General features: G+C 36.1%; 2 protein-coding genes and 1 pseudogene across 2 annotated transcripts; all 3 read left to right on the top strand.

Moving 5' to 3' along the window:
• The first annotated feature begins 710 nt into the window (after nt 1–710).
• Nucleotides 711–7,074, top strand: LOC141813472 (uncharacterized; annotated as a pseudogene).
• Nucleotides 757–15,328, top strand: LOC141813002 (small ribosomal subunit protein uS13z/uS13y/uS13x-like). Its single transcript, XM_074700923.1, has 5 exons — nt 757–769; nt 11,636–11,796; nt 11,994–12,182; nt 12,938–13,010; nt 15,080–15,328. The coding sequence occupies exons 1-5, from the start codon at nt 767–769 to the stop codon at nt 15,326–15,328; spliced, it is 675 nt and encodes a 224-aa protein (XP_074557024.1). The 5' UTR covers nt 757–766.
• On the top strand, nt 15,133–24,916 carry LOC141813158 (uncharacterized). The gene is made up of 4 exons (XM_074701070.1): nt 15,133–16,000; nt 16,089–16,288; nt 24,113–24,193; nt 24,282–24,916. The coding sequence occupies exons 1-4, from the start codon at nt 15,328–15,330 to the stop codon at nt 24,672–24,674; spliced, it is 1,347 nt and encodes a 448-aa protein (XP_074557171.1). The 5' UTR covers nt 15,133–15,327; the 3' UTR covers nt 24,675–24,916.
• Nucleotides 24,917–26,944: the final 2,028 nt, after the last annotated feature.

The raw sequence follows: 26,944 nt of genomic DNA on the forward strand, positions 1-26,944 counted from the left end.
TTGTGAAATTTTCATGCCCTAAAAAAATTATAGTATTCATGCATGTTTTTCATGGAATAAGTTAGTGGAGATATCAATTGGATTCGATTCAATAAAATATTAAACTAATTTGCATCAAATATCATAATCTCTTGAGTGTCAACGTGAAATTTTTTACTATGTTGTGAATGATTTCACTGTGCCTTCAAAATAAATGTCGAGCGTGAATAAATTTGTTTTTGTTTTTGCTTGATATATAGGAAATTAAAATTAGATTTTTTTTTCAATTTTTTGATTTACTTAAACTTAATAAGAATTGGGTAAAAAAATGATTTTATTTTTAGAACAATAGTTGAGTTGATTACAACGAGATAGATTTGTTGAAATAGATAAGGGATGAATCTTGATAAATCGAAGTAATATCTTTTTTTATCGTATTCAATTATAATTTTTTGATTTATCTCTTTATAAATGATCATGTAATCATTGGATGACTAATTTTATCTTTTATTAAAGTATAAAATGATTTCAATTCAATTCGACCCGAGTCATTTCGGTCTGGTTCCAACCTGCACACGTGTTCGACCCATTTGACCTTACCTAAAAGCATGTGGTCAATGTGAAGTGTGGGGCCTACTTGTTAAACCATCTCTTAGCCAATGACAAGCAATATTGAGAAATTAAACTCTTCATACCCCAATAAATATATCGTTTGTTTCTAGTGTTTCGTTCTTTTCTTTGCTGCCGCTCACAGCGAGAAGAAGAGCGTAGAACCCTAGCTGACGCCATGGTGAGTTCTACGATGGATCTCCCGGTTGTTTTGATCTTGAATTGCCTTTTCCTTCTTCCGAGTGAATTAGTGGATTTTTTGTCTGCGGCAGTCGCTGGTCGCCAACGAGGATTTCCAGCGTATTTTCGTGTTCTGAACACGAACGTTGATGGGAAGCTGAAGAACATGTTCGCCTTTACCTCTATCAAAGGCATTGGCTGCCGCTTCGCCAATATTGTCTGCAAGAAGGCCGACGTCGACGTGAACAAAAGGTTGTTCTTTTGTCTCATATGGATCCTTGGAAGTTGTTGACTCTGGTGTTCCTTTAAATATCGTTGCAAGTTCATCTTTTTTTGCCACCATGGAAGGATCTAAAAGTTTTATCTTTTTTAAAATTCTTCGATTAAGCTTTTCCCGAGACATCTTCTGAGTTTATTTCATTGCGCTAGTAAGTTTTACTTTTCTGTAGGAATGGCGAGCTTTCTGCTGCTAAACTTGAGAATCTGATGACAGTTGTTGCGAACCCACGCCAGTTCAAGATTCCTGATTGGTTCTCGAACAGGAAGAAAGATTACAAAGATGGCAGGTATTCTCAAGTTGTTTCAGATGCCTTGGACTTGAAGCTGAGGGATGACCTTGAGAGGTTGAAGAAGATAAGGTTAGCTTATCCAAAAATTCTTTAAGTTTCTTGTTGCAATATTTCTGTAAATTTTGTCTCTGGATTGCACATTGCTACTATTCCCTAGAGTTCGCAAAACAATGACTCCAGATTCTTTGTTCTTTGGTACATTGAATCTGCACTCTGATTCTACTTTTTACAGTGTCTTTCTTTTCGATTGTGAGCAGCAGTGAATTGATACTCCTTCGTTGCCAATCTCTTCACCTCTCTGCTAATAATTCCCACGCAGACTCAGTCCACTGCCGACAACCGCAAAAAGAACCAATCTTTTGCAATCTTTCCTATGTAATCAACGATGTGAGCAACAAAGGTTGGAGCTTTGACAGCCTAACCGTGAGTGATACTTTAACTCAAGGAGCCCACTGACATGGCCTGCAATCTTATTGCTTCATTGTTCATGTCCTTGTTCGTTCTGGCCTTCTTATCGATGCGGGTGCTTTGCTGGAGTCGGCAGTCAGCAAGTTTACAGAGAGCGTTGCATCCAAACATGCATCAATTGTGGAGGTGCTTCTCGGTACTTACGAAGCAGTTTTTCCCGGACATTGTGTTTTTCATCTTTTGCTGCAGAGTATTAGAAGAGGAGAATGGTCAATGAAGCGTTTGGCGATTGCAGATACTTGGGAGATCGCGACCTCGATGCGAATATACTTAGCTTTAATACAATGCTTCATGTTTCACAGAGATCTGATCAGAATAACTTGGCTTGGAAGATATTTGAATATATGTTTGTAAGAAGAATATACCCAAACCAAACAACGACCGAAGTTATGATTGATGTGATACTCAAGGAAGTGGTTTTGCCAAAGTTAGTGAGTGTTCTGGATAGAATTCGTGGGAGTGGATGTGCCCCTGGCATTATTGTGAACGCTACACTGGCTTTTAGGATCATTGAGGATGGGGTGGAAGAAGCAACCACTCTTTTGATGTTTGATGATATTGCATAGTCTTTGATTGTAGCTAGCTATTGCAAGTTGTCCAAACTAGACTCAGCACTTCAATACAAGACGAAATGATCAACAGGGGATGCAGCTCGAATTCATTTGTTTACACTTGTCTAATAGGATTTTTTTCTCAGGAAGGAAGAATCGAGAGACTGTTCAAATGATGGAAGAGATGGTTTCAATAAGACTGAAGCCATATGACGAGACATATAATCATCTGATAGTTGGTCTGTCGAGAAATGGGTGGACAAATCAGTGCTTGAGATATAATGAAAAGATGCTTGAAGGTGCATTTTTGCTCAGTTTTGGCACTCGCAATGAGACGATTGATGCAGCTGCTAGAGATGACGTGACGCTCTTTATTCTTTAGAATATAAGTCAAGACTCGATTAGGATTCAGACTGATCTGGTAATACGAGTCAATATAAATCAGAGAGAAATGATTCTATCCGGGTGAGAGTTATCGCCTCAGGTTGAGTTGTACTTCGGGCTTAGTATGGGTTCAGTCCTGAATCTCACTTGGATCTCCATAATAATTTCGTTTGATTTCAGAGTCTCATCTCAGCCATCTCGGTCTCGACCGTCTTGGTCTCATCCATTTCAGTCTTATCCGTCTCAGTCTCAGTCGTTTCGTCTCGTCTATCACATTTTGGCCGTCACCTTTTGTCTTATGCAGAAACTATCAAAATTCTTCAAGCGTGCGGTGTCTGCATAGGGGTTAGGATGGTTACAAGGTTGTTAGGTCTGGTCCCCTGAAAACTCTCGTACCTGTGCATAAAGCTAAAAGGCAACAATAATCAATGACTATCGTGCCATAAGACGGTGATGAGGTTGGCAAACTTGATCCCCCAGATGTCTCATGTCGGGACCTTAGGTTGGTAATCGTCAGAGCCGGTCTTTTCAAGCCTCGACCAGTGATCTCTCTCGGGTCAACAGGAAAAGACATTATCTGTGAGTATATAAATCCTTCGTAAGGTATGAACAATGAGCTTTCTCTCTCGGCAATTTGAGCAACTATATATATTCATTTTCTTTTTCTTCTGCATTTTCATTTTCCTTCCACGGATATTAATTTGAGCGTCAGAGTGGTCTGTCGGGACTCCTCAGTACAAGTATAACCTCTTATTGAAGTGCATTTCAGGTCCTCATCATTTTCTCTTTCAAGCTTTGTCAGGAAGTTGCGCACGTCGGATCGTTCGTTGACTGATGACTTGACTATCCGCGGTATCTAGCTAGAACAAATTGGTTCCGTCTATGAGAATACTGAGCTAAGACGTCGTGATGGTTAATACTAAGAGAACTATTGATAATCGCGATTCCATTGGAGAAAAGGACCAACAGAACTGGTTCGAGTATCGGGATGCCCCCATTCCATCTTGCCTATGGCGAACCGTCGACAGATCCTACTACCTGACTGAGTGCCAATGGTAGGAGCTCAAAAAGCCTTGGAACACTATCTACCTGAGACCTTATTGCATTCAGTCATAATTTTACTATTTTAAGTCCCTCTTTTGTTTGTTTCATCACTCATTTTGTGAACTCTCTTTTACAAGGAAGCAAGATCTACACGCCTCTCGCTAACGGCTCTGTCTTACGACAAGCTTGGATTCCTAGTTTCGTGCTACCGACTCGGCCTTCCGACAGACCTGACTTTCATAGTCCTCTTAGCCCTTCGCTAACGGCTCTACTTTACAACAGACTTAGATTTCTAGCTTCGTGTTAGCGATTGACCGCCCAATAGGTCCAAATCTCTCAGCTCTCTTAGTCTCTCGCTAACAGCTCCGCCTTACGACAAGCTTGCATTCCTAGGTCCCGTGCTAGTGACTCGGGCTTCCGACAAGCCCAACTTTCTTAGCTCCTCGCTAACGGCTTCGCCTTATGATATACTTGGATTTCTAGTCCTGTGTTAGCAACTTGGCCTCCCGACAAGTCCGACACTCTCAGCCCTTGTAGCTCCTAGCTAGCGGCTCCGCCTTACGACAAGTTGGGATTTCTAGCCTCGTGCTAGCGATTTGACCTCCTGACAGGCCCGACTCTCTCAACAACCCTCTTGGCTTCACTCGCTGATGGCTCAGTGTTCTCGGGTTGATTTACCTCAACAAACCCTTTCAACCTCACTCGCCAATGGTTTAGTGTTCTCAAGTTGATTCGCCTCAATAACCCTCTTGGCTCCACTCGTTGATAGCTCGATGTTTTGATTTAAAGCTTCTAGTTGACATATCTGACTGATTCAATAGCTCAACATCCATAGCCCTCGTAGCCTCACTTGCTAACCGCCTGTCTAGGGGAAGTCAGTTCTCTCGGACCTATTAGCCGACTACTCTGCATTCTGATTTAAAGTCTCGAGCTGACATCCGATTAATCCAACAGTTCAGCATCCATGACCCTCTTAGCCTCACTCACTAACGATCTGTCCAAGAAAAGCCAGCTCTCTCGATCTCACTCATCGACGTCTCGACATTCTGATTTAAAGTCTCGAGCTAACATATCGACTGATCCAGCAGCTCGGCATCCATGGCCCTCTTAGTGTTACTCGCTAACGACCCATCTAGGGAAAGCTAGCTCTCTTGACTCCACTCGTCGATGGCTCGATGTTCTGATTGAAAATCTTGAGTTGACATATCCTACTGACTCAGCATCTCGGCATCTCAGTAGCTCAGTAGCTTGACAGCTTAGTAACTCAACAACTCAGTAGTTCAGTAGCTTAGTAGCACAACAGCTCAGTAGCTCGACAGTTCAGCAGCTCAGTAGCTCGGCAGCTTAGCAGTTCAGTAGCTCAGCATCACATCAACTCAGTAGCTCAATATCTTAGCATCTCAGCAACTTAGCAGCTCAACAGCTCAGCAACTCTTGGCTTCTCGGCCACTCGACTACTCGCCCACACGGTTTCTCGACCACTCAGCTAAGTTTCTCGGCTTTTCGGCTACTTGCCCACTTAGCCTCTCTGTCTCTTGACTTCTCGATCTCTCAACCACTCAAACATCAACCTCTCGGCTTCCAGGCCTCTCGGCCACTCAGTCTCTTGCCTTTCCAGTCTCTTGGCCATTCAGCCACGTAGCCTCTCGACCACTCAGCCTAGTCGCTCAGCTTCCTGGCCTCTCGGTCACTCAGCCTCTTAGCTTCCTTGTCTCTCGGTCACTCAGCCTCTCGACCACACGGCTCTCGGCCTCTCGCCTTTCTAGCCTCTCGATCACTCAGCCACTTGGCCTCTCGGCTTCCCGCCCTCTCGGCCATGCAGCCACTTAGGCCACTCAGCCACTCGCCCTCTTAGCTCAGCCACTCAGTCTCTCGACCACTCAGCCACTCAGTCTTTCAGCCTCTCGGGCTTCCTGGCCTCTCGGTCACTCAGCCTCTTAGCCTTTCGGTCACTCAACCACTCAGCCTCTCAGCCACTCAACCACTCAGCCTCTCGGCCTCTCAACTTTTCAGCCTATTGGCCACTCAACCACTCAAGCTCTCGACTTCCTAACCTCTCGGTCACTTAGCCTTATGGCCTCTTGGCCATTCGACCACACGACCTCTCGGCCACTCGGCCTCTTGACCACTCAGTCTCTGGATGTCCCGACCTCTCGGTCATCTCTACCATAACGTTTAGGGCATGCGTGTTTGGTGCAACAAACTCATTCAGCGAGAAGGCTACACTATCAAACATAGTCCAGTCAGTTGGACTATGTCTTCTTCAACTAGACTTGGAGGATGAGCTTGTGACGCAGGTGCCATAGATGACGTAGCTCTCTCTAGGGTAAAGGTCAAAGAGTCAAGCAACGGTCAGAATTCATACTGACCTAACAAGACGAGTCAACATGAACCCGGGAGAAACAATCCCACCTGGGTGAGATAGCTGTCACCTCCAGCTCGGGTTGTATTTCGGGCTCAGCATAAGCTCAGTCTTGGACCTCACTTGGGTCTCCAAAGCAATCTCATCCGACCCCAAAGTCTTATTTCGACCGTCTTGGTCTCAACTGTCTCATGTCGGCCACCACCCTCTACCTTATGCAAAAACTATCAAAATTCTCCAAGCGCGTGTGCTTGCAAAGGGGTCAAGGCGGTTACGAGATTGTCAGATCTTGCCCCCTTGGATACCCTCGTATCTATGCATAAAGAAAAAGACAAGAATAATCAGCGATTGCCGCACCGCAGGGCAGTGACGAGGCTGGCAGACTTGGTCTCCCAGATGTCTCATGTTGGGACCTCAGGTCGACAATCGTCAGAGTCGATGCCTTCGAGTCTCGGCTAGTGATCTCTCTCGCGTCGACGGAAAGAGGCATTCTCCGTGAGTATATAAACCCTTCGTAAGATATGAACAAGGGGCTCTCTTTCTCAGCAATTTGAGTAACTATATATATTTGTTTTTTTTTTCTTTTGCACTTCCATTTTCCTTCCACGGATACTAACTTGAGCGTCGGAGTAACCTACCAGGACTTTCCGACACTAGTATAACCTTCTGTTGAAGTGGATTTCAGGTCCTTATCATCTTCTTTTCAGAGCTTCTATCAGGAAGTCGTACATGTCTGATCGTTCGTTGACTAGTGGCTTGACCATCCGCGGTATTTAACCAGAACAATGATAAAGACACTATGCATGGTAGGAAATATTGAGGAAGCCAACATAACTCTGACATCTTTGTTGAACATAGGGCTTGTCCTTATAAGGAAATATACATGATTCTAATTGATGGCTATAGAACTAAGGGAGATTTTTATTAGAGGAGCATTATCCAATTCAGTGCAACTCTATTGATATTTTTAATTATCATCAACAAGAAATCTTAACATTTAAGAAAATTATTATGGTTAAGTGAGTTTGTAGATTCATTATGATCATGAAATGATAATCTTAATGTATAAGAAATTTTATATAATCAATTGATGCTATCAAATGAACACAATAATAGATAGCTATCTGACTAGATTGATTAATCACACTAAATTTAATATGTTATTTTTGATTAATTAAGTCGTAAGCTGCCATCATACACTATTGTGAATGTTGCTCTGATTTTTAATATGTTTATCAATTTTTTTTTTAATTTTTAAATCCCTCAGTAATAAAAGAATTATCATCACTTTGATTATTATGATCAATTTTGAATAAATAACAATAAATACAAAAGGTTGCATCTTTTGCACTATTGTACTCTAAGTAATTAGGATGATTACTAAATCATATAATTTGAAATCTTCGTTTCTCCTTTGGACCAAAACGTTAAGAAAATTCATGATTTTTAAGTTGAAACAGACCTTTTTGTAAGTAGTAATGTCGAACAATATTCTTTTCATTCACATTATACTCGAGGATGTTCTTTCTTAATTCAGTATTACTATGATACTTATTTGAGTTAACATCAAGAGGTGGCGGAGGAGGAGGTGGTGATGGAGGAGGTGGAGACGCACTATTTGAAATAGGTTCATCATGTATTTTTTTAAAAAATACTTTAACATTACTATTTAATCTAATTTATTATTAATATTATTTTAGAAATATAATCACCTAATTTAATGATTATTTTTTCAACAATCCAGAAATAAATAATAAATGATTTTTAAAAAAATCTTAAACTTTGCATTATATTATAATATAATAATTTAAAAAAATTATATTTCCTAATTATAATACATCAACACTTAACAAAATAAAAAATTAAAATTTTATTTTTTATGTTAACATTGGATCTCAATTAAAAAAAACTTGGCTCTTCTAATTTTTAAAATCGTGTAAAAAAAAGAAAAGTGGATGATGAATAAATACTAAAATATGTTATATTCATGCGATTATTCGATTGATGATTTAATAAATTTTAATTGACATTTGAATATAAAATCCTACATAAAAAAAATAAGACTTTGCAATTCATACTTAAAGTACTAACTATTTTAATTTCAAAATCAAATAAAAAAATACAACAATAGACTCTAGATCTCAAATAAAAAACATCAATTGGTCAAACTCTACAAATAAACAAGGTAAAAGATTGTACAATGCAAATCACAAATATAAAAAAGAAATGAAAATAAAAAAAGGAAATAAAAATATCATCTCAAACAGAACTTAGAAAAGAGAGATCAGAGATTGTCAATGCTGGGACTAGTAAGGATTCAAGTTTAGAGATCAAGGATTTCGGATAGTCGTCTGTCTGTCAATCTCTCAAAAGAGTTTATGTAATTCAGAGGTGGCGATGGCGGCGAGGTGACGGATGAGGTAGGGATAGAAATTTTTTTACCGTATTATGAGAGAGAGAGAGAGAGAGAAAGGGTTGAATTTTTTAATGATTAGCGGGGGGGGGGGGGGGGGGGGGGGGGGGGGGGCGGGGCCTGAGAATAATAGTAATCAAGTAGATCACCTAGCATGCATCACAAAACTATGATTTTCATATATTTTAAAATTATTAATCTTAATCGCTTTCCCTAGATCCTTAGATCTTTTGAGTAGCCCTTGGTTCTTGTAATGCCTTTCTTCTTGCATTTTTAAGCATGTCATGTGTTCTTTACTTTTCTAAGTCTCTAGCATCAGTTCTTTCTTTATCGTCGATTATGCATGTCGATTCTTATGTACTTAAAATATATTATATGTGATTTAAAATTTGAATTAACATTTATACCTATTTGAACCCCAGTTAGGATTCTCTCCATTGACTGTTGACAAGTTGGATTCGAGTTTGACTTGATGCATTTCTTATGAGTATGATAGTTCCGTTGATTTAAAATTTGATTCTCTTGTTTGAATGAAGGTTGATCAATCTAGAGTCCATAGGTCGTAGGCAGTGCCTACTTTCGTAATCTACACGCAACTTGATTAGGTAAAATATCTAATAGCAAATTTATTATCTTTAAATTTGATTTTGATTTTTTGTCGGATGGTTTCTTCATGCCCCCTCCCCTCAATCGTCGAAATCACCCATTAAGATGAAGTTTTCCATCGACAACCTCCATAATTCAAAGTTCTCCATTTCGTATGGTGGAGCTTATAGATGCATCGGTCGAGTTCTCCTCCATACTCTATATTTTTCTGCATTTTTTCTTTAGAAAACTAAACGAAAAGAAAATAATAAATTTTTTTACCTCTAGTGTGCTTCTCAAGCGGTTAGTCCAATGAAGAGCTTTATGCTCTAATACCACTTTATATGATCACTTTAATGTTAGAGGGGAGGGTGAATAACGTTCTCGTCTTATTGTCATTTTTTTTCTAATAGAGTCATTAGTAGTATAGCGGAATAATAAAGTAAAGAAAATACAAGAGAGAACATAAAAGATTTAACATGGTTCGACAATCCCTCGGGTCTCTACTCTACGTATGCACTTAACTGTGAGTCCACTAGTTTCTTTCTTCTTTTGGGAAACCTTTCGAAGGTAGAGAAACCTCTTACACGTTTGTAAGACAATCACAAGTACAATAAAAAATAAGAGTAGTAATATAAGAAAAATAAGACAAACAAATAAATCTAATCTGAAGGCCTAAGTGTCGCGATACTCCTCTTGGTGCTTCCCAGATCAAGCTAGTCGAACTTGGAGCACTTTCTGAGCACGAAATTGAAGATCGATGATTGTGATTGATATCTAAAGAGGTTGCCTTGACTCCCCTTTTATATAGCTCGATCGACACTCCTTCGGTAGATTAGACCTCCGTTGATTTAGCTGCAAATTTGATCCTCTTCGAGCTAAACTTTGGCTTTCCAGTCGATTGGAACACCCTCGAATCGCTTGGAACTTGGTCAAAACTCATCCATTGATTGAATTGCTCAAACCTGATAAGTTCGCTCTAGGGTCGACCAAAAGCTCTAAGGTCGCCTAGAACTTTGGGTCTTTTGGAAAACTCTAAGGTCGCTTGGAGCAGTTTGCCCTTCCAAACTTGATCTAGTTCTCCTGAACAAGCTTTGATCTCTTGAGTCTTCGTCCGATTGCGTCTTCCTACAACACAAACATGCAAGCAACACGCAAAACATGAAAAACCTAGTAAACTTTGTTTACCTAACCTACTATTTTCATTTGTTTAGAGTTCACTCTTTCAAGACTTCTCTCTTTATCAAGTGTTCAACTCCTAGCCGACCTACCTTAGGCTTAACCTAGTTCTCAACTAGGTCTTCCCATGCCTACTTGTTAGGAATTTCACAAGCCGAATTAGGACTTCCACCGTCTAGTTCTCAATTGGACTTCCATGGTCTAGTTTCCAATTAGGACTTTCCATTATCTAGCCTCGCTAGGACTTCCACTATTTAGTTTTCAACTAGGACTTCTCACCACATAAAGTTTACTCCTTTTGGAATTTTTCATCGATTTTAAAATTTCTTATTCAGTTATAACTTCCAAGTAAATAAATTTATATCATTAGTAAAATTTTTATAATATTTGATTCTACTTGAAAACTTTTCATTTACTTTCAAACTTCTAACTTTAAGTATCAAACTTGAACTATTTATTTACTTTCAAACTTCAAACAAACTTAATTTTATTTGGATCAACTTGATCTTTCTTTGGCTCCGTCCTTAACTACTGTAATGTGAAAAATAAAATATTTTATTTAATCAAAATTATTATTTATAATTATTATCATATTAAAATATATTTTATCAATTTATCAAAATTATTTAAACTTTATCAAAATCATTTTAAAATAATTATGGCTGCTATGTAATTGTAATTGAATAGTATGTACTAAACTCTAAAACTTTGAATAATCTTATGTACTATCATTTAATTTTTTTATCAATTTTGTTAAAATTATTTAAATTTTAATAAAAATCATTTTAAATTGATCAAAATATTTTTAGATTTATTATAATATTATAACTTTTATTAAAATTATTTTAAATTGATTATCTTTTGAAATATTTTAATATTAATTAATTGTTAAAGTTATTAATCCAAACTGTTACTGTTGAAAGTAAATTATTTTACGGTATGCTGTGATTAGCAGTTAATTATAATTAATTATAATATTATATTTTTATTAAAATTATTTATAAATTGATTAAAAAATTGTCAATTTCGATTTGGCAACTCTGTGGTAATTGGGAATCGCGGGACCTACTTGTTAAACATCTTGTTAGCCAATAACAGGCATGATTAAGAAATCAAACTATTCTTACCCTAATAAATATAACGTCGGTTCGTAGGGTTCCTTCTTTGCTTTGCCGCCGCCCATCACGAGAAGAAGAGCGTAGAAACCCTAGCAGACGCCATGGTGAGTTCTACGATGGATCTCCCGATTGTTTCGATCTTGAACTGTCTTTTCCGTCTTCCGAGTAATTAGTGGATTTTTTGTGTTCGGCAGTCGCTGGTCGCCAACGAGGATTTCCAGCATATTCTTCGTGTTCTGAACACGAACGTTGATGGGAAGCAGAAGATTATGTTCGCCCTTACCTCCATCAAAGGTATTGGCCGCCGCTTCGCCAATATTGTTTGCAAGAAGGCCGACGTCGACATGAACAAAAGGTTGTTTTTTTTTTTCCCTATGGATTGCTATCCTTGGAAGTTGTTGATCCTAGTGTTCCTTTAAATATCTTTGCAAGTTCATCTTTTTGTCACAGTCAAAGGATCTAAAAGTTCTTTGATTAAGTTTCTTTAGAGCTATCTCCTGAGTAGTTTTCTGAGTTTATTTCATTGCACTAGTAAGTTTTACTTTTCTGTAGGGCTGGCGAGATTTCTGCTGCTGAACTTGAGAATCTGATGACAGTTGTTGCGAACCCACGCCAGTTCAAGATTCCTGATTGGTTCTTGAACAGGAAGAAAGATTACAAAGATGGCAGGTATTCTCAGGTTGTTTCAAATGCCTTGGACATGAAGCTGAGGGATGACCTTGAGAGGCTGAAGAAGATAAGGTTAGCTTATCCTAAAACTCAAGTTTCTTGTTAGAATATTTCTGTAAATTTTTTCTCTTGATTGCACATTGCTACTATTCCCTAGAGTTTGCAAAGCAATGACTTCAAACTCTTTGTTCTTTGATACATTGAATCTGCACTGTGATTTTACTTTTAAAACTGTTTCTTTCTCTTTTCGCTTGTGAATTCAAATTAAATTGCATAACATGTTTTTCCTTTACAAGTTAAATGTTTTTGGATCAATAGCACATTATAAAATAGTCACTGGTAGGTTTTCAATTATTTCATTCTATCAATATCAAGATACTTACTAAGCCCACATTACACTTTCCGTTGTTTTGTGTACCAAACTTGTTACTGTCAAAGTGGTCCACAATGATGCTTCTCTCTCAGTCCGTATTATGAAACATGGTGGTCTAGGTAGATTGTTGGTTGTGCTGTGTGATTAACCATTTATTGTTCATTGAACTTCTTAGATGCTGGCAATAGAACATCCAATCCATGGTGATTTGGCATTGGGTATATAGAATGTGTCTTCCTAGCAAGGCATGACTGGACTTGTTGGCAATTTGATCTCTTTGCTTGCTCCTTTTCCCCTACCTTTTCTGTTAGATCAATGGTATTTCCTCATGTACTTAACTTGGCTAAGCATTTGGATCTCGCTGGGGGGCATAGCTTTTAACTTTTTGCAGTTGTATCAGCTCATGAACTTCCATCATTTTGAGTTTTCTCAAGCATCAGATTCTCTTCTGCAGGAACCACCGTCACTACTCCGGTCTTCGTGTTCGCGGTCAGCACACACAGACAACTGGAAGGAGGGGAAAAACTGTTGGTGTTAAAATTCTATGGTTCTGCATATGCACCCTAGCTCCTTTACATTACAGTTACATTACTAGAAGAACCCGAACATCACAATTATTGCATCTATAAATGGCACTGATCTTCGTTTAGCTTCTTTTACTACACCTTTTAGTTTCGTTGTAGCGACGTTCTAGCATATACTCAGCAAGTCCTTTTTGTAATTGGCTTTTTTCTGTGTTCCATTTGTGATGATTAACATATTCTCGGGAGTGGTCTTTTGTTTCTGGTGATCAATTAATGGAGGTTTTTTATTTGACAAAAGAGGTTTCTGTCTTTGGTTTTTTTGTCTGTATAGAAAGGATGGCTGTTTGTCAAAGTTGATATAGTCGTCAGGCATTAAGGAGGGTTTAGAATTTTGTTTGCCGGAGTTTTGGCAAGTCAAGTTGGAAGTCTCATTCTCTTGAAGCGTTTGTTTACCATAACTTGCTTAGGGGGTGTAAAAAGTTAGGCTGTTTGAGCTATTCGAGTTTTCAATTTAAAAACAAAAAAATTGTTCGATTAAGTTAACGAGTCAAACTTGAGTTTGATTAATTTCAAGTTTAAAAATATTATCGAGTCGAACTTGAGCTTAACAGTATTTAATTTATAAATTTGATATTGTTTAGAGGTTTACAAATATATTTATTAAGAGACTCATGAATATGTGTATCTTATTATATATATATAATTAAATATTATATGAATTATAAATATTATATATTAACAAATTAGCTTAAACTAAATTCATTTAACTTTTAAATGAGTTATTTTCAAACAAAGTTTGAGTCGTTCGTAAACTATTTAATTTTATTATAAATCAAATTTAAGTTTAAAAATTAAAACTCGAATCAAACTTAAACCTAATTTGAGATTAGGGAAAAATGAATTAAGCAGAGCTCGAATCTTCGACTTAGTTCGATTACACCTCTAAATTTACTGCAATAAAGTGTTAGAGAAGGCGAGAGGACTTTGTGAAAGGTTCATGTAATCTAGCACGAGTACAATAACAATGACCTAAGGGTGGATATGAATTGAACATGTTTGTGGTTTTTTTTAACTGATTCAAAAGATATTTGCATTGAATTCATAATATTTTATTTGATTGTTTACTATCGTGCTCTTAAGTTAAATTTAAATTGAATTTTATTTATTTTTATATAATTTTAATTTAAATATATTTAAATTGAGTTTAAATAATTTGAATTGAATTCAAATTTAAATTATTTTGGGTTATAATTTGATTTTGCTTAAATTAAAATTCAAGTAATTTCAATTAAATTCGAGATTGAATTTTATTTAGAATTGAATCTGAATCAAAATTATTTATATTTTCATACTTTGAATTAAATTTAAATATCAAATATTTTTTTAAGCTCAAACGTGAAAAAAAAAACATACTTTGGTGTTGGAGCAAGTGAAAAAAAAATATTTTTGAGAATTTTGAAACTGTGGACCAGAATATTTTGAAACTTAGGGCACTGATTTGAGAATTATTCCAAAATAATTACTTATGCTAATTTCCATCCAAGTAAATAAGGCCTTAAAGTCGACTTCTTTATAGAGTCGTTAAACAGATCAATCCATTCGATGATGGAACAGGTTAATTCATTAGAAATTCGTCATATGATGATAGAGTGAAATAGGTTGATCCATCAATTCGACGGATTGAAAAATCTCCAATCCAATCCAATTTCAATCTAATCTCATAAGTTTTTTTTAAAAATAAAAAATAATTTAAAATTTAGGATTGTACAATTAGATCAAGATTACTAATCCATAGGCTTTTTTATTTTAAAAATAAAAAATAAAAAAATATTAAAAAATTTAAATTTAATGGCGGGGCGGATTATAATTTAAATGAATCAAATTAAAAATTTTAAATTTGTATTATAATTTAAAAAAATCAAGATTACTAATTTATTAAATTTTTTATTTTAAGTTTTAAATTAAAAAAATAAAATAAAATTTTTTAATTCGCAAAATAAATAATGTCACCGATCAATTTACACATATTTCAGGATCAATCCATCTTAATCTATTTTAAAATAAATTGATAGTTCGATAGGAGGGACCAATCCGACGGCTGCCTCTTTATTGCGATCCCAGGTCCCCGAAGAGCCGACCTCTTCCCCTGTCCCAATTCCCACGCCTTCCTCCTGCCGTCCCTTCGCCTCCCTCCTGCCGTCCCTTTGACCCATCGCGACAGAAGAGAAGCCCAAGAGCAGCCGCCTCCGGTGAACGGGACAGGTTTCCGACTGCTCCGTGGTATCACACCGACGAGAGGAGAAGCAGAGAGGAGGAAGTGATGGCGTCTTCGGTGGCAGAGTCGGTGTTGGCTGACGGGCCTGTGATGAGCATGATGAACAAGCGCCTCCGAGCCCTGCGCAAGAAACACAACCGCATCTTGCAGATGGAGGAGAGCCTCGCCCAAGGGAAGCCGCTCAACAAGGAGCAGGAAGAGGTTCTCCGCTCCAAGTCCACAATCCTCACTCTCATCGACGAGTACGAGAAGCTCCAGGGTCCCCTCGCCGCCGCCGTCCAGGAGGAGCTCGACCGCGCCTCTTCCGCCACCGCCCTTGCCGTGTCTCCCCTTCCTCCTGTCTCTACCCCTCAAGAAGAAACCCCTGCCCCCGCTGATGACAAGGAGGAGCCGGATCGGACCTTGATTGACATTTTGACTTTGATCTATTTCGGGTGCCTGTTCGATGTCAAGCCGCAGAGCGAGTTTGCGGCGATGATGCTGACTAGGACTCACGAGCGTGGCTGCTGCTTGACCTACGACTACGTGACGGACGATGCCACCGACCTGCTTGGGGAGCAGGATCTCGATTCGATATCGGCGCTTGGCTCCTTTGTCACTTCGCGGCCGGTCTATTCAGGTGTCTCGCATAAGGACGCTCTCCACGCTTGCCTTCAGCACTCAAAGCTCTGGCTTATGAACGCTGATCAGCCTATCCAACCTGGGACATCGCTCACCTGTTAGTGCCTTTTGGTTATATGTGGATGATAGGTTTCTTTTTTCTGCATCGTTTGTTGGTTTTGACGTACATGTTGTGGACAATTTAGATGCTGGATTGAGAGAAAAGTTGAACAAGATTTTGGCTTCAGACTACTTCACCACTACGCCAGAAATGAAGGCCCCTGGTGATGTGGCAGCTGCTGTGGGGAAGTATGGTGCTTCTTGTCAGATTCATATTAGTGAGGCAACGACGGTGCCCTCATCTGTCGTCCAATCTAATGATGTCCAAGTTCCTATTGTTTCTGAGGTGAATGTGAAATTTTATGGTTCTTCTACTACGAGTTAATTTTCCTTTGATTTTCATTTTATTCATTCAGCTTTTCTAGTCATGTACTTGTCATTCATATGCTTACCCAATGAATCCACTTTACTTTGAGAAGTGAAAATTTTGAAATAGGAACCGTGTCGCATCGCTTGCGGACATCTGGGTCCTAATAACTACTGATTATTGTTGGTGCTTTCATGATTGGGGGGGTAAGATGAATATAGGTATCTAGTTTATGTTAGAAAAAATAAACCAACTAGAGTTGCAAGAGCAATGCTTACTAGAAATCAAACACTCAGAGCAGCAGGTTAGCAGGTTTAGCCCAAGCACTAGTTCTATAGTTTCACTCAAACATAGGATGGTTCCTATGCCAGAAAAAGTGAAACTCTTCTTCCATTTTATATTTTGTTTACATATTCCAGTTATTCAAGTTTTGACCCCTTATCCCACTACTGCAGCAAAATATGTGGGTAAGGATTAATAAGTGTGTTTAAATAACCCAAAGCATCTTATTCACTTTTAGAAGCTTTTTCAATGTGGTTTTAAGCTTGAACCTTGACAATTATGTGATTGAAGAGAGTGGGCCTTGTGGGATCTTACATTTATTGCTAAAAAAGAGAACTGTGACAAAACTGCTACATCAGCAACAGGCCTATAGCTCCTCCAAACTGCATTTTCCCCATGAGGTGCTTTGGTGACCATGTGATGCAGGGATTTAATGGGGGCATTTGAATTTTTGGATTGAAAAGTATAGCATTGTGATTTTGTGCTTTTGCTATTTCTGATATAAAAGTTTTGGTTGATATTTGAATAACTCACCACTTTTAGCAATTATTCTGTTGTAGAGTATAACATTTGGGTTTAGCCATAATGACACAGACAACATGGTCTTTGTATTGGTTATCTGTAGGAAGTGAATCATTCAAAACAAATTTTAAGAAATTCTTTGGGGAAACATCGTCATATTGAGATGAAGTAACCTAACTTAAAACTGTCTTCATGTTTTAACCCAACTTTTTGTACTTTTGGTATACTGAAAACTATTGTTCAGACTAATATGATTAATAAGGATCTTCATTTTGAAAGAGTAAATCTTTAGCAAGTGTTAGATAACTTGTAGTTATCCAACAACTAAATCATGATGAAATGATGGATTACCATCACCAATAAAGAGAGAAATGTAGCTGCTGTTTATGAGACTTGGATCTGTAGACTAAATTAAACAACCTAGAAAGTTCTAATAATCTGTTATCTTTTGCAGATTAATCAATTTCTTGAAGCCATTTGATAATTTATAAAGGGAAGAGCCCAATGCAAATAAATCACTCAGATAAGGAAATCTATTTCAAATCCTACTATGCATTCTGACCAACAATTACACCACTAAATGTCTAGGAAAGATCCTAATACCGATACAATCAAGAATTGAGTGGTTAAAGACGAAGAGAAAGAAGTTAATCCTTTAGGCGAAACATCAGGGATAGAAGTTAGTATACTTTTGTATTGACATTACATGTGGAAATGCATGAGCTTATCTTCACATAAACATAATCTGAGTATTAGTGGGGGACAAATCAAAAGTGTCTCTACCTATATAGATGTTTTGGATTAATACTATTTACATCCAGGTCCTCATACATTTACCTAATCATAAATGGATCCTTAACAATCTCCACTACCACAATCATTGGGATACAAGTTGAACTTTAATGACATTCTCAACCATGCAAAATTTCTTAGGTGGATTGTACCTCTTTATGAGTCACCAGAGAGCACCTATTTATGAGCCATGAGAGAGGTGGGTAATGTTCATCCAAATGAGAAACTAGTGACAAAAATATGGCGTGATGATTTTCCCACCTATGTTGCCTCTAATTTGGTTGTATGATCTGTTTGTCAGATACAATGGAGGGGCTAGTTTAGGGAGGTAGATATAGTGATTGGAAAAACTAGTTTAGTGGCTTGATGAAAGGTCGGATATTATATTATGATGACATTAATTATGATTTTGCTATGTGTTTTCTTGCAATGTGGATTTGTCAGTAAGAATGTTATGTTTTATTGTGGGTTTTGTTTGATTAGTTACAATGTGAAATAAGATATATTTTGTTGTTGTGTGCTTTCTAAATTTTAGTATTTGTTCTTGCAATGTGATAAATTATTAGAATTTATGATTGTAAATTTGAGTGTATGCTCCTATTTTAATAATATTTTAATGTTGGCCTCCTAGGTAACCGACTAGGTGCTAGGCAGTTAGGTAACCGCCTATCCATAGAATTACTTTTAAAAATCTTAACTCAAATTCTTAGAATTTTTTATAGTAGTTTAAGAGGCCCAAAAATAAACTAAATATAAAGAGTATGACAAATCAAGGACACGTGGTTCTTTTTTATCAATTGACAAATTACTTGATAGTTCTATTAAGGCATCTACTAGTATGTTTCTAGATATAGTTTATATAAATACATGAATAATCTCTTCTCTAACAATTTAAGCTTTTGTGATAAATGGTTATGTAAAAAATATTTTTCTCATTAATTCTTATGTTGTATTTGAGTCAATCAAATGAACTATACCCACTTATACATAAAGATGTAGTACAAAGGATAGCCCGGTGCATGAAGTTTCCGTCAATACGGGTCTTGAGAAAAAGTCAGACCACATTGGGTCTATTGTATGCAACCTTACTCTACATTGCATGTGGTTGTTTCCGCGACTCAAACCCGTGACCACAAGATCACATGGCAACAATTTTACTATTGCACCAAGGCTCCCCCTCACATGAAGATATAATATAAAGGATATAAATGTATAAATAGGTTCCTTTCCTAATAGCTCGTGCTTTTTGTCAAGTGGTTAGCCAATCAACTTATGAATCAGCTTGTCAACCTATTGAGTTAGTTTTTTTTATTGATTTTTTTCCTTGATACAAGAATTCTATTGAGCATCTAAAGAGAGACATGCTAGTTTTTAGGGGTTTTACATTGAGTAATGATTATTATGATGTCTCCAGCTTTTTTGGATCCATGGTTTGCCAATTAACCATATTATAGTTTTTGAGCTTGTCAACCTATTGACTACGAGTAAAATATATTAAATTATGTGTAGCTGTTCATAAATTTGAGCAGTCTTATAAATACTTCTCTAAGAGCATTGATGTTCATTTATTTGACTCATATTGTGAGAAAAATCAATTCTAATGTCTATTTATTTAACTTGCCAAGTTACCAAGATATTAATCCATATTTTTCCTTGTACTATTTCAAGCAAACATAGTCTAGTTTGCCTAGTCGTATGAGATCTATAAAAGATGCCCCTCTCATTGTTTCAATCATTTAAACAATAATATAACATTTCTGTTTTGTTGATTATTTTTTCTTTTGGGAGATATACCCTTGAGATTAGCTGTTGAGGCACAGATATTCATATGGATGCTGCCTCAATACATCCAATTTACTAATGCCAAGTTCCTTTTTTTGCTTCTATCACTCTTTAAGGAGACAATTGTAGGTTCCAGGTTTCATGGAGGTCTAACCTTTTATAATATCATACAAATTCTATCTGGAAAACTTCTCATTTATATGTCTGACATTTCTGCTTGTTCCCGACTTATTTTCTAGTTTATTTCTAGTTGAGACTGTATGGAATATGGGTAGGTTCCCTTAAAAAGTTTAATAAAGATCATGCAGCAGATTTTGCTATCATCACCTGTCCATCAAGAAATGGCTTCAAATCTTTCTCTTTTTTTTTCAATAATTATATCTATATGTGGGTGCATGAGGTTTTGTTCATGGGAGTATATTTTGATACCTAAATTTACTCCTGGGAAACATCATGCCTATAGTTTTAGTTATAGTAGATATTTTTATTGATAAAAAAGTGTAACTCAGTATCAGTGGTTGAAACCATGCAAACCAAGATAATGCATCTCCATTTTATCAGTGATCTGGTCTGGGTTAATAATATGGTCAGATGGGGAGATTTATAAAAGTTCACCTGCAAAGCTTCTACCACCTCAACTTAAGCAAGATTCTAGTTTAGCAACATAATATGGTTAGCACCTCCATCATGCTAACCAAATTTGGATTGGTATTATATGATACACGTTGCCAGGAGTTGCATGAGTTGCTTTTGGAACCTTGATGTGAACTGGATCAATCATGATAACGTGCTTATTGGATAATATCATTTTGCTTCATTAAGTTTGATGAAGGAAAAATATTATATTATGCCATAAGGGAATAATTACATATACAAGTAGGAATTATGTAGAAACTTGAGATCTAAAATACATATATGTGACTAAATCCACAAAGCTTAATATCTAATGCTCTTAACACTCTTCAAGTTGGAGCATAGATACTATCTATGTTTTGTTTGTTATATAACTACATTAAAAAATGACCATAATGAAATGGAAAAACTATATAATATTCACACGTAGGTGAAAAAGATTTAAGTAGTTAACAAAGCACACAACTAATAATCCCCTCAACCTCAAATTAGCAAAGTGTTGGAAATAGTTGATGGAGCACATAGGTGATGATTCCTTGAAAGCATCAATAATTGAGACGATAAAGCGAAAATAGATGACGATAAAGAAAGAAGAAAAAGATGAAATGTAACTAGGAGGAAAAAAATATCTCACAAGCAAGTCTCTCAAGTGGGCTTCTCCTAAAAGTGATACATACAATAACTGCAATAAGGGTCCTGGGTGTGAAAACAGATATCTCTTTCTGACCCTTTAAAATGGGGATATGATACTGTGATAAAGCCAAGGAAGAAAAAGATAAGAGTGGTAGGGTTGGAGGAAAAGTATTGAAAGATGGGAGAGGAGGTTGTTAACCTCCCCCTAAGGAGATACTTCATTGGAAAACTTTGACCTTGAAATGGGGATCTAATACTATGAAGAAAGAGATTGTATTAAATAACAAGGAATGATTGCAGATATGTATAGTTATATATAGTTCTGTATCTTTATGGAAATAAATCTTCAAAGGTTTAAATACCATTTTGTAGTTTCAATCTCAGACTGAAATAATATTGTTTCGGTAATGTGCAATGCAGGCACACTTCAAAATATGTTGTGATTAACTTAAATGAATTTTAATTTTATGATCATCTTCCACTTAGGTGTTATTGAGTATTTGTCTTAGTTTAACGCCGATTGGCAATCTAATGCAACCCTCTTCCTTTATCCGGATTTGGGACCGGCCATTGATGAGGTTAATTCATCATGGACAGAGTTGTACTTAGACAATCAATAAATGTTCCAGTTAGGCAATGTGAAACTATGACAAATACGCTCATCAAATGAAGATGAGGAAGAAAAAAAAAAAGACTTGGTTAGCAACAGTAAAACAAGATAAAATTTATTTAAATATATAGTAAGGGATAGAGCCCAATGACATAGAATGATCCATATAGCCGACCCCATCTAGTGGGATAAGGCTTGGTTGTTGTTGTTGTCTTCCACTTAGGTTTTATAAGCCTATAACAATTAATTTGTCAATTGAATTAAAATTTTAGAGAACCAAGTTGTAAAAATATTAAAAAAAACACTAATAAGAGCATTAGATGCTTTAACATTGTATGAGAATTTTCTGAAACCTAGATTAAATAATGCTCTTAGGACATCTAGTATCGGAATTGGTTTGTTCATGTAATATGTATGTATATCTCGATCAACCACAGAAAACTAGACTATAGGATATGGATACATATTCTTTTCTCCTACTCCGATTTCACTGCTCTTCTTTATTAATGATGTGCTTTGATTGGTCTTTCCTCGCTTTACCTTCCCTCATATTGCATCTCCTTTTTGTGACAAAATCAAATGATTAGACATGGGATGGAACCAAACGAGATTGATCGAGACAGGCTTGTATTAGTTGCTACCACCGAACTTGTGTCACTACGGTGACACAATGGAAGTTACCCATATATTGGTCAACAATTCAAATGCTATATTTTAACAATGCTGACCACTACCTATCGGTACTTGAAACCATGAAATTCACAATAACTGATATCTAATACTGTTACCATGTTTCTTCTGCTGCCTGCAACAGAGAATCCAGATCTGCTAATATTATTTAAGCAATCTAATAATTCGTTTTCCATGTTAAAATATCTTAGTTTTATTCTGTACTATTTTTGTAACAACAGATGAGTTTCTTGTAGGCCCTAGATTCTTTCTTTCTTTCTTTGGAGTTCCATCTTTTTCATTGTTTCCTTCCTCAAAAAAAGATGAAAAACAAGGGATATATGAAAGATTGAAGAACGCACGCATATATAGAGAGAGACAATGGATGACTTTTTTAATGTTTACCAAGTTTCAATTAATTTTCGCTGTAGCGGTGGATGAGTTTCAAAGGATAGATGCTCAAATTTATTCATTCAATTACTGATCTTTCCATCAGATGAAACTGAAGAAGGATGATCCATCTGTTGAATTTATCTTGCTCCTATTCTGTCCACAACTTATCCTTTCAGGAAAATCAAGCATTAGATTCAATCTTGTAACACTAAACATCGAATAAAGGGAAGATAAATCTGAATATATACAAAAGTAAAATTAAATAAAAGTTTATTTGTAACTGTAATAACCTTTTGCTGCTGTGTATTCTGCTGCCATTTGATGTTTTTAGGTGTTTCCTGTTGAATTTGTCATTCTTTCTCTTAAACTCTAGTGTTGCTAACTTGAATTAGACACGCGATGTGGCTTTTATGCTTTTGGTACTTGGAGTAGCTGATATAGAGATCATTCCATGCGCTTGAAAATTTAGATGTAAAATTTGCACATGCACCTTCCATTGTCAACCATACACTAGCAAGATGAAAATTTTTAAACAGACTTCTAATTGATGAAAGTGACAAGAAATAGAACTAGTTGATGAGCTGAACTCGTTTAGGTTTAACTTTTTAAGGGGTGTTAAATTGATCCAATGGCAACCATTTATTTAGTATTTATAAGTAGTTAATCTGTAGCACTATTATATCAATATACCTAAATATTGACTCTATAATCTGTTTTCCTTGACTATTTCTGCTATCCATCCGACATTCAACGAAGCGCCACTTGTATTCTGTCTGCACACTACACCTCAATAAGTAGCCAAAATAGATTGGATTTTGAGAAGCATATCCTATTCAGGGTTTGAGTCAGGTTTGAGACTTGAAGTGGCCAAAGTTGGGGATGAGCAATGGTGAGGATGAGAAGGCCAAATAACATTCAGCTGTGAGCTTTGTCTATGCTATGCCCAAGAGTGTATGAATAGCATAGAGAGATGGTTGTTGATGTAGGGGAAAATCATAAAATGTGAAATGAGGACTTGGAAAAAGAGAAGAGGGGCAGGGTGAATATAGAAGAGGAAGAGAAGAGAGGGAGGCGAAAGAAAAGGGGTATGTGGAAAGGAGAAGAGAAGAGGATCAGTTTGCTATGATACCAATTGAAGGATTAAAAATGGGAAGAGATGGAAGAGTTTGGTGGGAGAATTGGAGAATAGGACAAACTAGAATGGATCTCCTTTATCATATGCTCTTGTTCAAAACAATCGATACCTTTATTATGACATTATATAGACACACCTTTAGATACAGAAAGTATGAAACCATCCTTGTCTACAATTACTCTTAAATCCTTATTGATATCTATTCTTAATGCCTTGTATTCCTGACAGTACATTTGTTTTGACTTTTAGCTATTGCTAGCATCAAATATTTTCTCTATATTTTTTTAAAATGAGAATCTTGTTTGTTTAAAAATACTTGTAGAACAAAGTGAAATCTGATGTTTGACTGCAGGAGGATGAACAGCAAGACTTTCAACCAAATGAATCTTACCCTGATCATGAAGTTAGCCTTGCTGATGAACAACTAATCACTGTAACCACTGCAACCCGATCCTTTTTTGTCCCAAGTAAAATTGATCTTCAATTTTCTACATCTTTCTGTCTTTTTGTTCCACTTGCAGGATGAAATAGACACTGTTAGCTCTCCAGCAGTTGCTGTCTCCAATCAAGAGTTTGAAAATCCAGAAATAGTTTCAGAAAACCTAAATCCTAGGGATGTGGAGCAGAAAGAACACCAATATCATTCGCGTAGGCCTTACCACAATAATCGAGGTGGAATTCATGGTGGCATAGGCGGTCCTGGAGGCCGGAGGGGTTATCGTGGTGGTGGTCATGGTGGCCGAGGTGGGAACGGCAGCTACCAGAATGGCCGGAGTCAGTACTATGACTCTAACTACTACCCTAGAAACTATTATAATGCTAAGGGGAGAGGTGGTCGATCTGGTGGTTCAGCTAATTATACTAATCATGGAAGTCAAGTCCCTTCAAACATTGAGTTGGATTCTAGTTCCTAGATCTAAGAACTAGCCCTTGGTAAGAGGTAGCTATTTTACCTGAGGGCCACTTTTGAATCTAAAATCTTCCCATTAAGGCTCAGGCTAGAACCAACTCACTCAATCTGTGGGCTTTTAGTGTTATATATTGGATGCATCTCTCTCTGGATGTTGGGTAATGAATCTTGAACTACTGATAACTTGTTTAGAAAACACTAACAGATAAATTTGTCTAGAGAACAGATCTGTCTTAGTTGTGGTAATTCGATATCCTTGTTTTACCATTGTTGTTTTGTTCTGTGCCATTTTGGTAATTGATTGAGCAGACGAACTGTGCTGCATTTGGTGGGTGATTACGCAAGCTATCAAGAACAGTCGTCATTGTCTTATTTTTTTTATTAGCCATAAGATTTGTTTGGTTCCATGACAACTTGGAAAAAGAATGAATCAACTAGAATGGAGTGTTTTCCTTCACAGACATTCTAGTGGACGATTGTGACCAATAATGGTCTTGTGTTTGTACGAATCGGAATACCCTCGCAATGTTTTCGATTTATTTTCACGACGGAAATGAAATGATAGTAAGATGAGAATAGGAATAAAAATTAAAAGAGAAATAATTTGGTTATAATATTAATGATATAAATATTTAAGTTATTTGTTTGCTCAATTTAATATACTTAATTTATTTGTCTAATTTATTCTATTTACTTCAGTAAATGGAGTCTATTGATTTTATATGATCAATTTTACGATCATTTATGAGGAGGTAAATTAAGAAATTATAGTTGGTCACGATGAATTTATTAAGTTGCTCGAGCTTGATTGATTTTCTTAGTCATTGATTTGTTAATGTCATCTTATGAAGGTTTTTTCCCTTTTGCTAACTTGTTTGCCTTGTTATTTATCATCAATTATATATTATTAATCTAATATTATTAGCATAAAAAAGATTTAATTATTAATAATAAAATAAAATTTATTTAAATATAAATAAGAAATTGATAGAAATATTTATAGTTTTGTATTGTTTGGAAGGAATAAATCTAAAAAGGTTAATCGATTTTTTTTAAAATGAAGATATATGAAATCCATGATAAAATTAATATTAGTATCTAAAACAGTTTGGTATGACAAAACAAAAAATAAATATATTGACAATTGAAAGGGTGACAAATTAAATCTATTCCGTTTTATATCTTACACTATTTTTATTTTTAAATTTACAAATTTGGTAATTGTTCTATTTTTTTTATAATAATACATTTTCATCTATGAACCGTTCAAATAATAACGTGGTGGTATTGCGACACGTCACTCAACAAAAAGTACGCATGGTCATGGCAATGGAGAAACGTAATTCTCCTTGTCAGACTTAATTTAAAATTTTAATTTGATTATTTTAAAATTTTATTTTAAAAAAATTAATTAATTCAGTATGATTTTGATTTTAAAATTTTTTATTTAATTAAATCAAATAAAATAAATTAATTTAAAAAAATCATATAAATTTTTATTTAATTGATAAATCTTTTATAATATTAAAAAAATTAGAATATTATGATTAATTTAATTTTTATCGAATTAGTCAATATTTTATCGATTTAGTTTGTTTGATTTTTATTTAAAAATTTGATCAGTTCGGTTAGTTCTAAAAAATTCAGTTTGATTCGATTTCTGTTGATTTGGTTCAGTTCGATTTTAACCGAATAGTCAGCCAAGGTGGAATTCACCACCCTAACGGTCCTACATAGTCGGTCCCATGATTATCTGTGAAGAGGTAAATCGAGAAACTATAGTTGACCATGACGGAAGGTCAAATCGAGAAGCTATATTATCTCGATTTCATCGAGATTCGAACTCTTATCCTCTTTCATAACTCTACTTCATCATAACCACCCCACTAAGCCAGGGACCACTAAACGACCTTAAAGAGTCAAAAGTTTTTTTAAAAAAATTCTCTTTGTCATTTTCCAAAATAAATAAATAAATAGGCCTTCAAGATAAGCTCAAGCAAGTTATCCAATAATGTAGTGAAATGTCATCCACAAATCAGTCTAAATGGCATAAATATACGTGGTGCCAACAATTAATGTCGACTCCTCTCAAAACCAACCTATTAGATTCAGTCTAGCTATTCTAATAAAAACTTTTTAAAAAAAATTATAAAAAAACTAAACAAAAAAACATCTTCATTTGTTTTTAAATAATTTTAAGTATAGAATTAAAAATCTTGAAGTGGATTATATTATTTAATCCCCTCATCCATCTGTCTCTGAACAAACCAAACT

Source organism: Curcuma longa, chromosome 20, assembly GCF_044706935.1.
Source record: "Curcuma longa cultivar G26 ecotype Majalengka, Jawa Barat chromosome 20, ITB_CL_G26_1.1, whole genome shotgun sequence".
Taxonomy (NCBI): Eukaryota; Viridiplantae; Streptophyta; class Magnoliopsida; order Zingiberales; family Zingiberaceae; genus Curcuma; species Curcuma longa.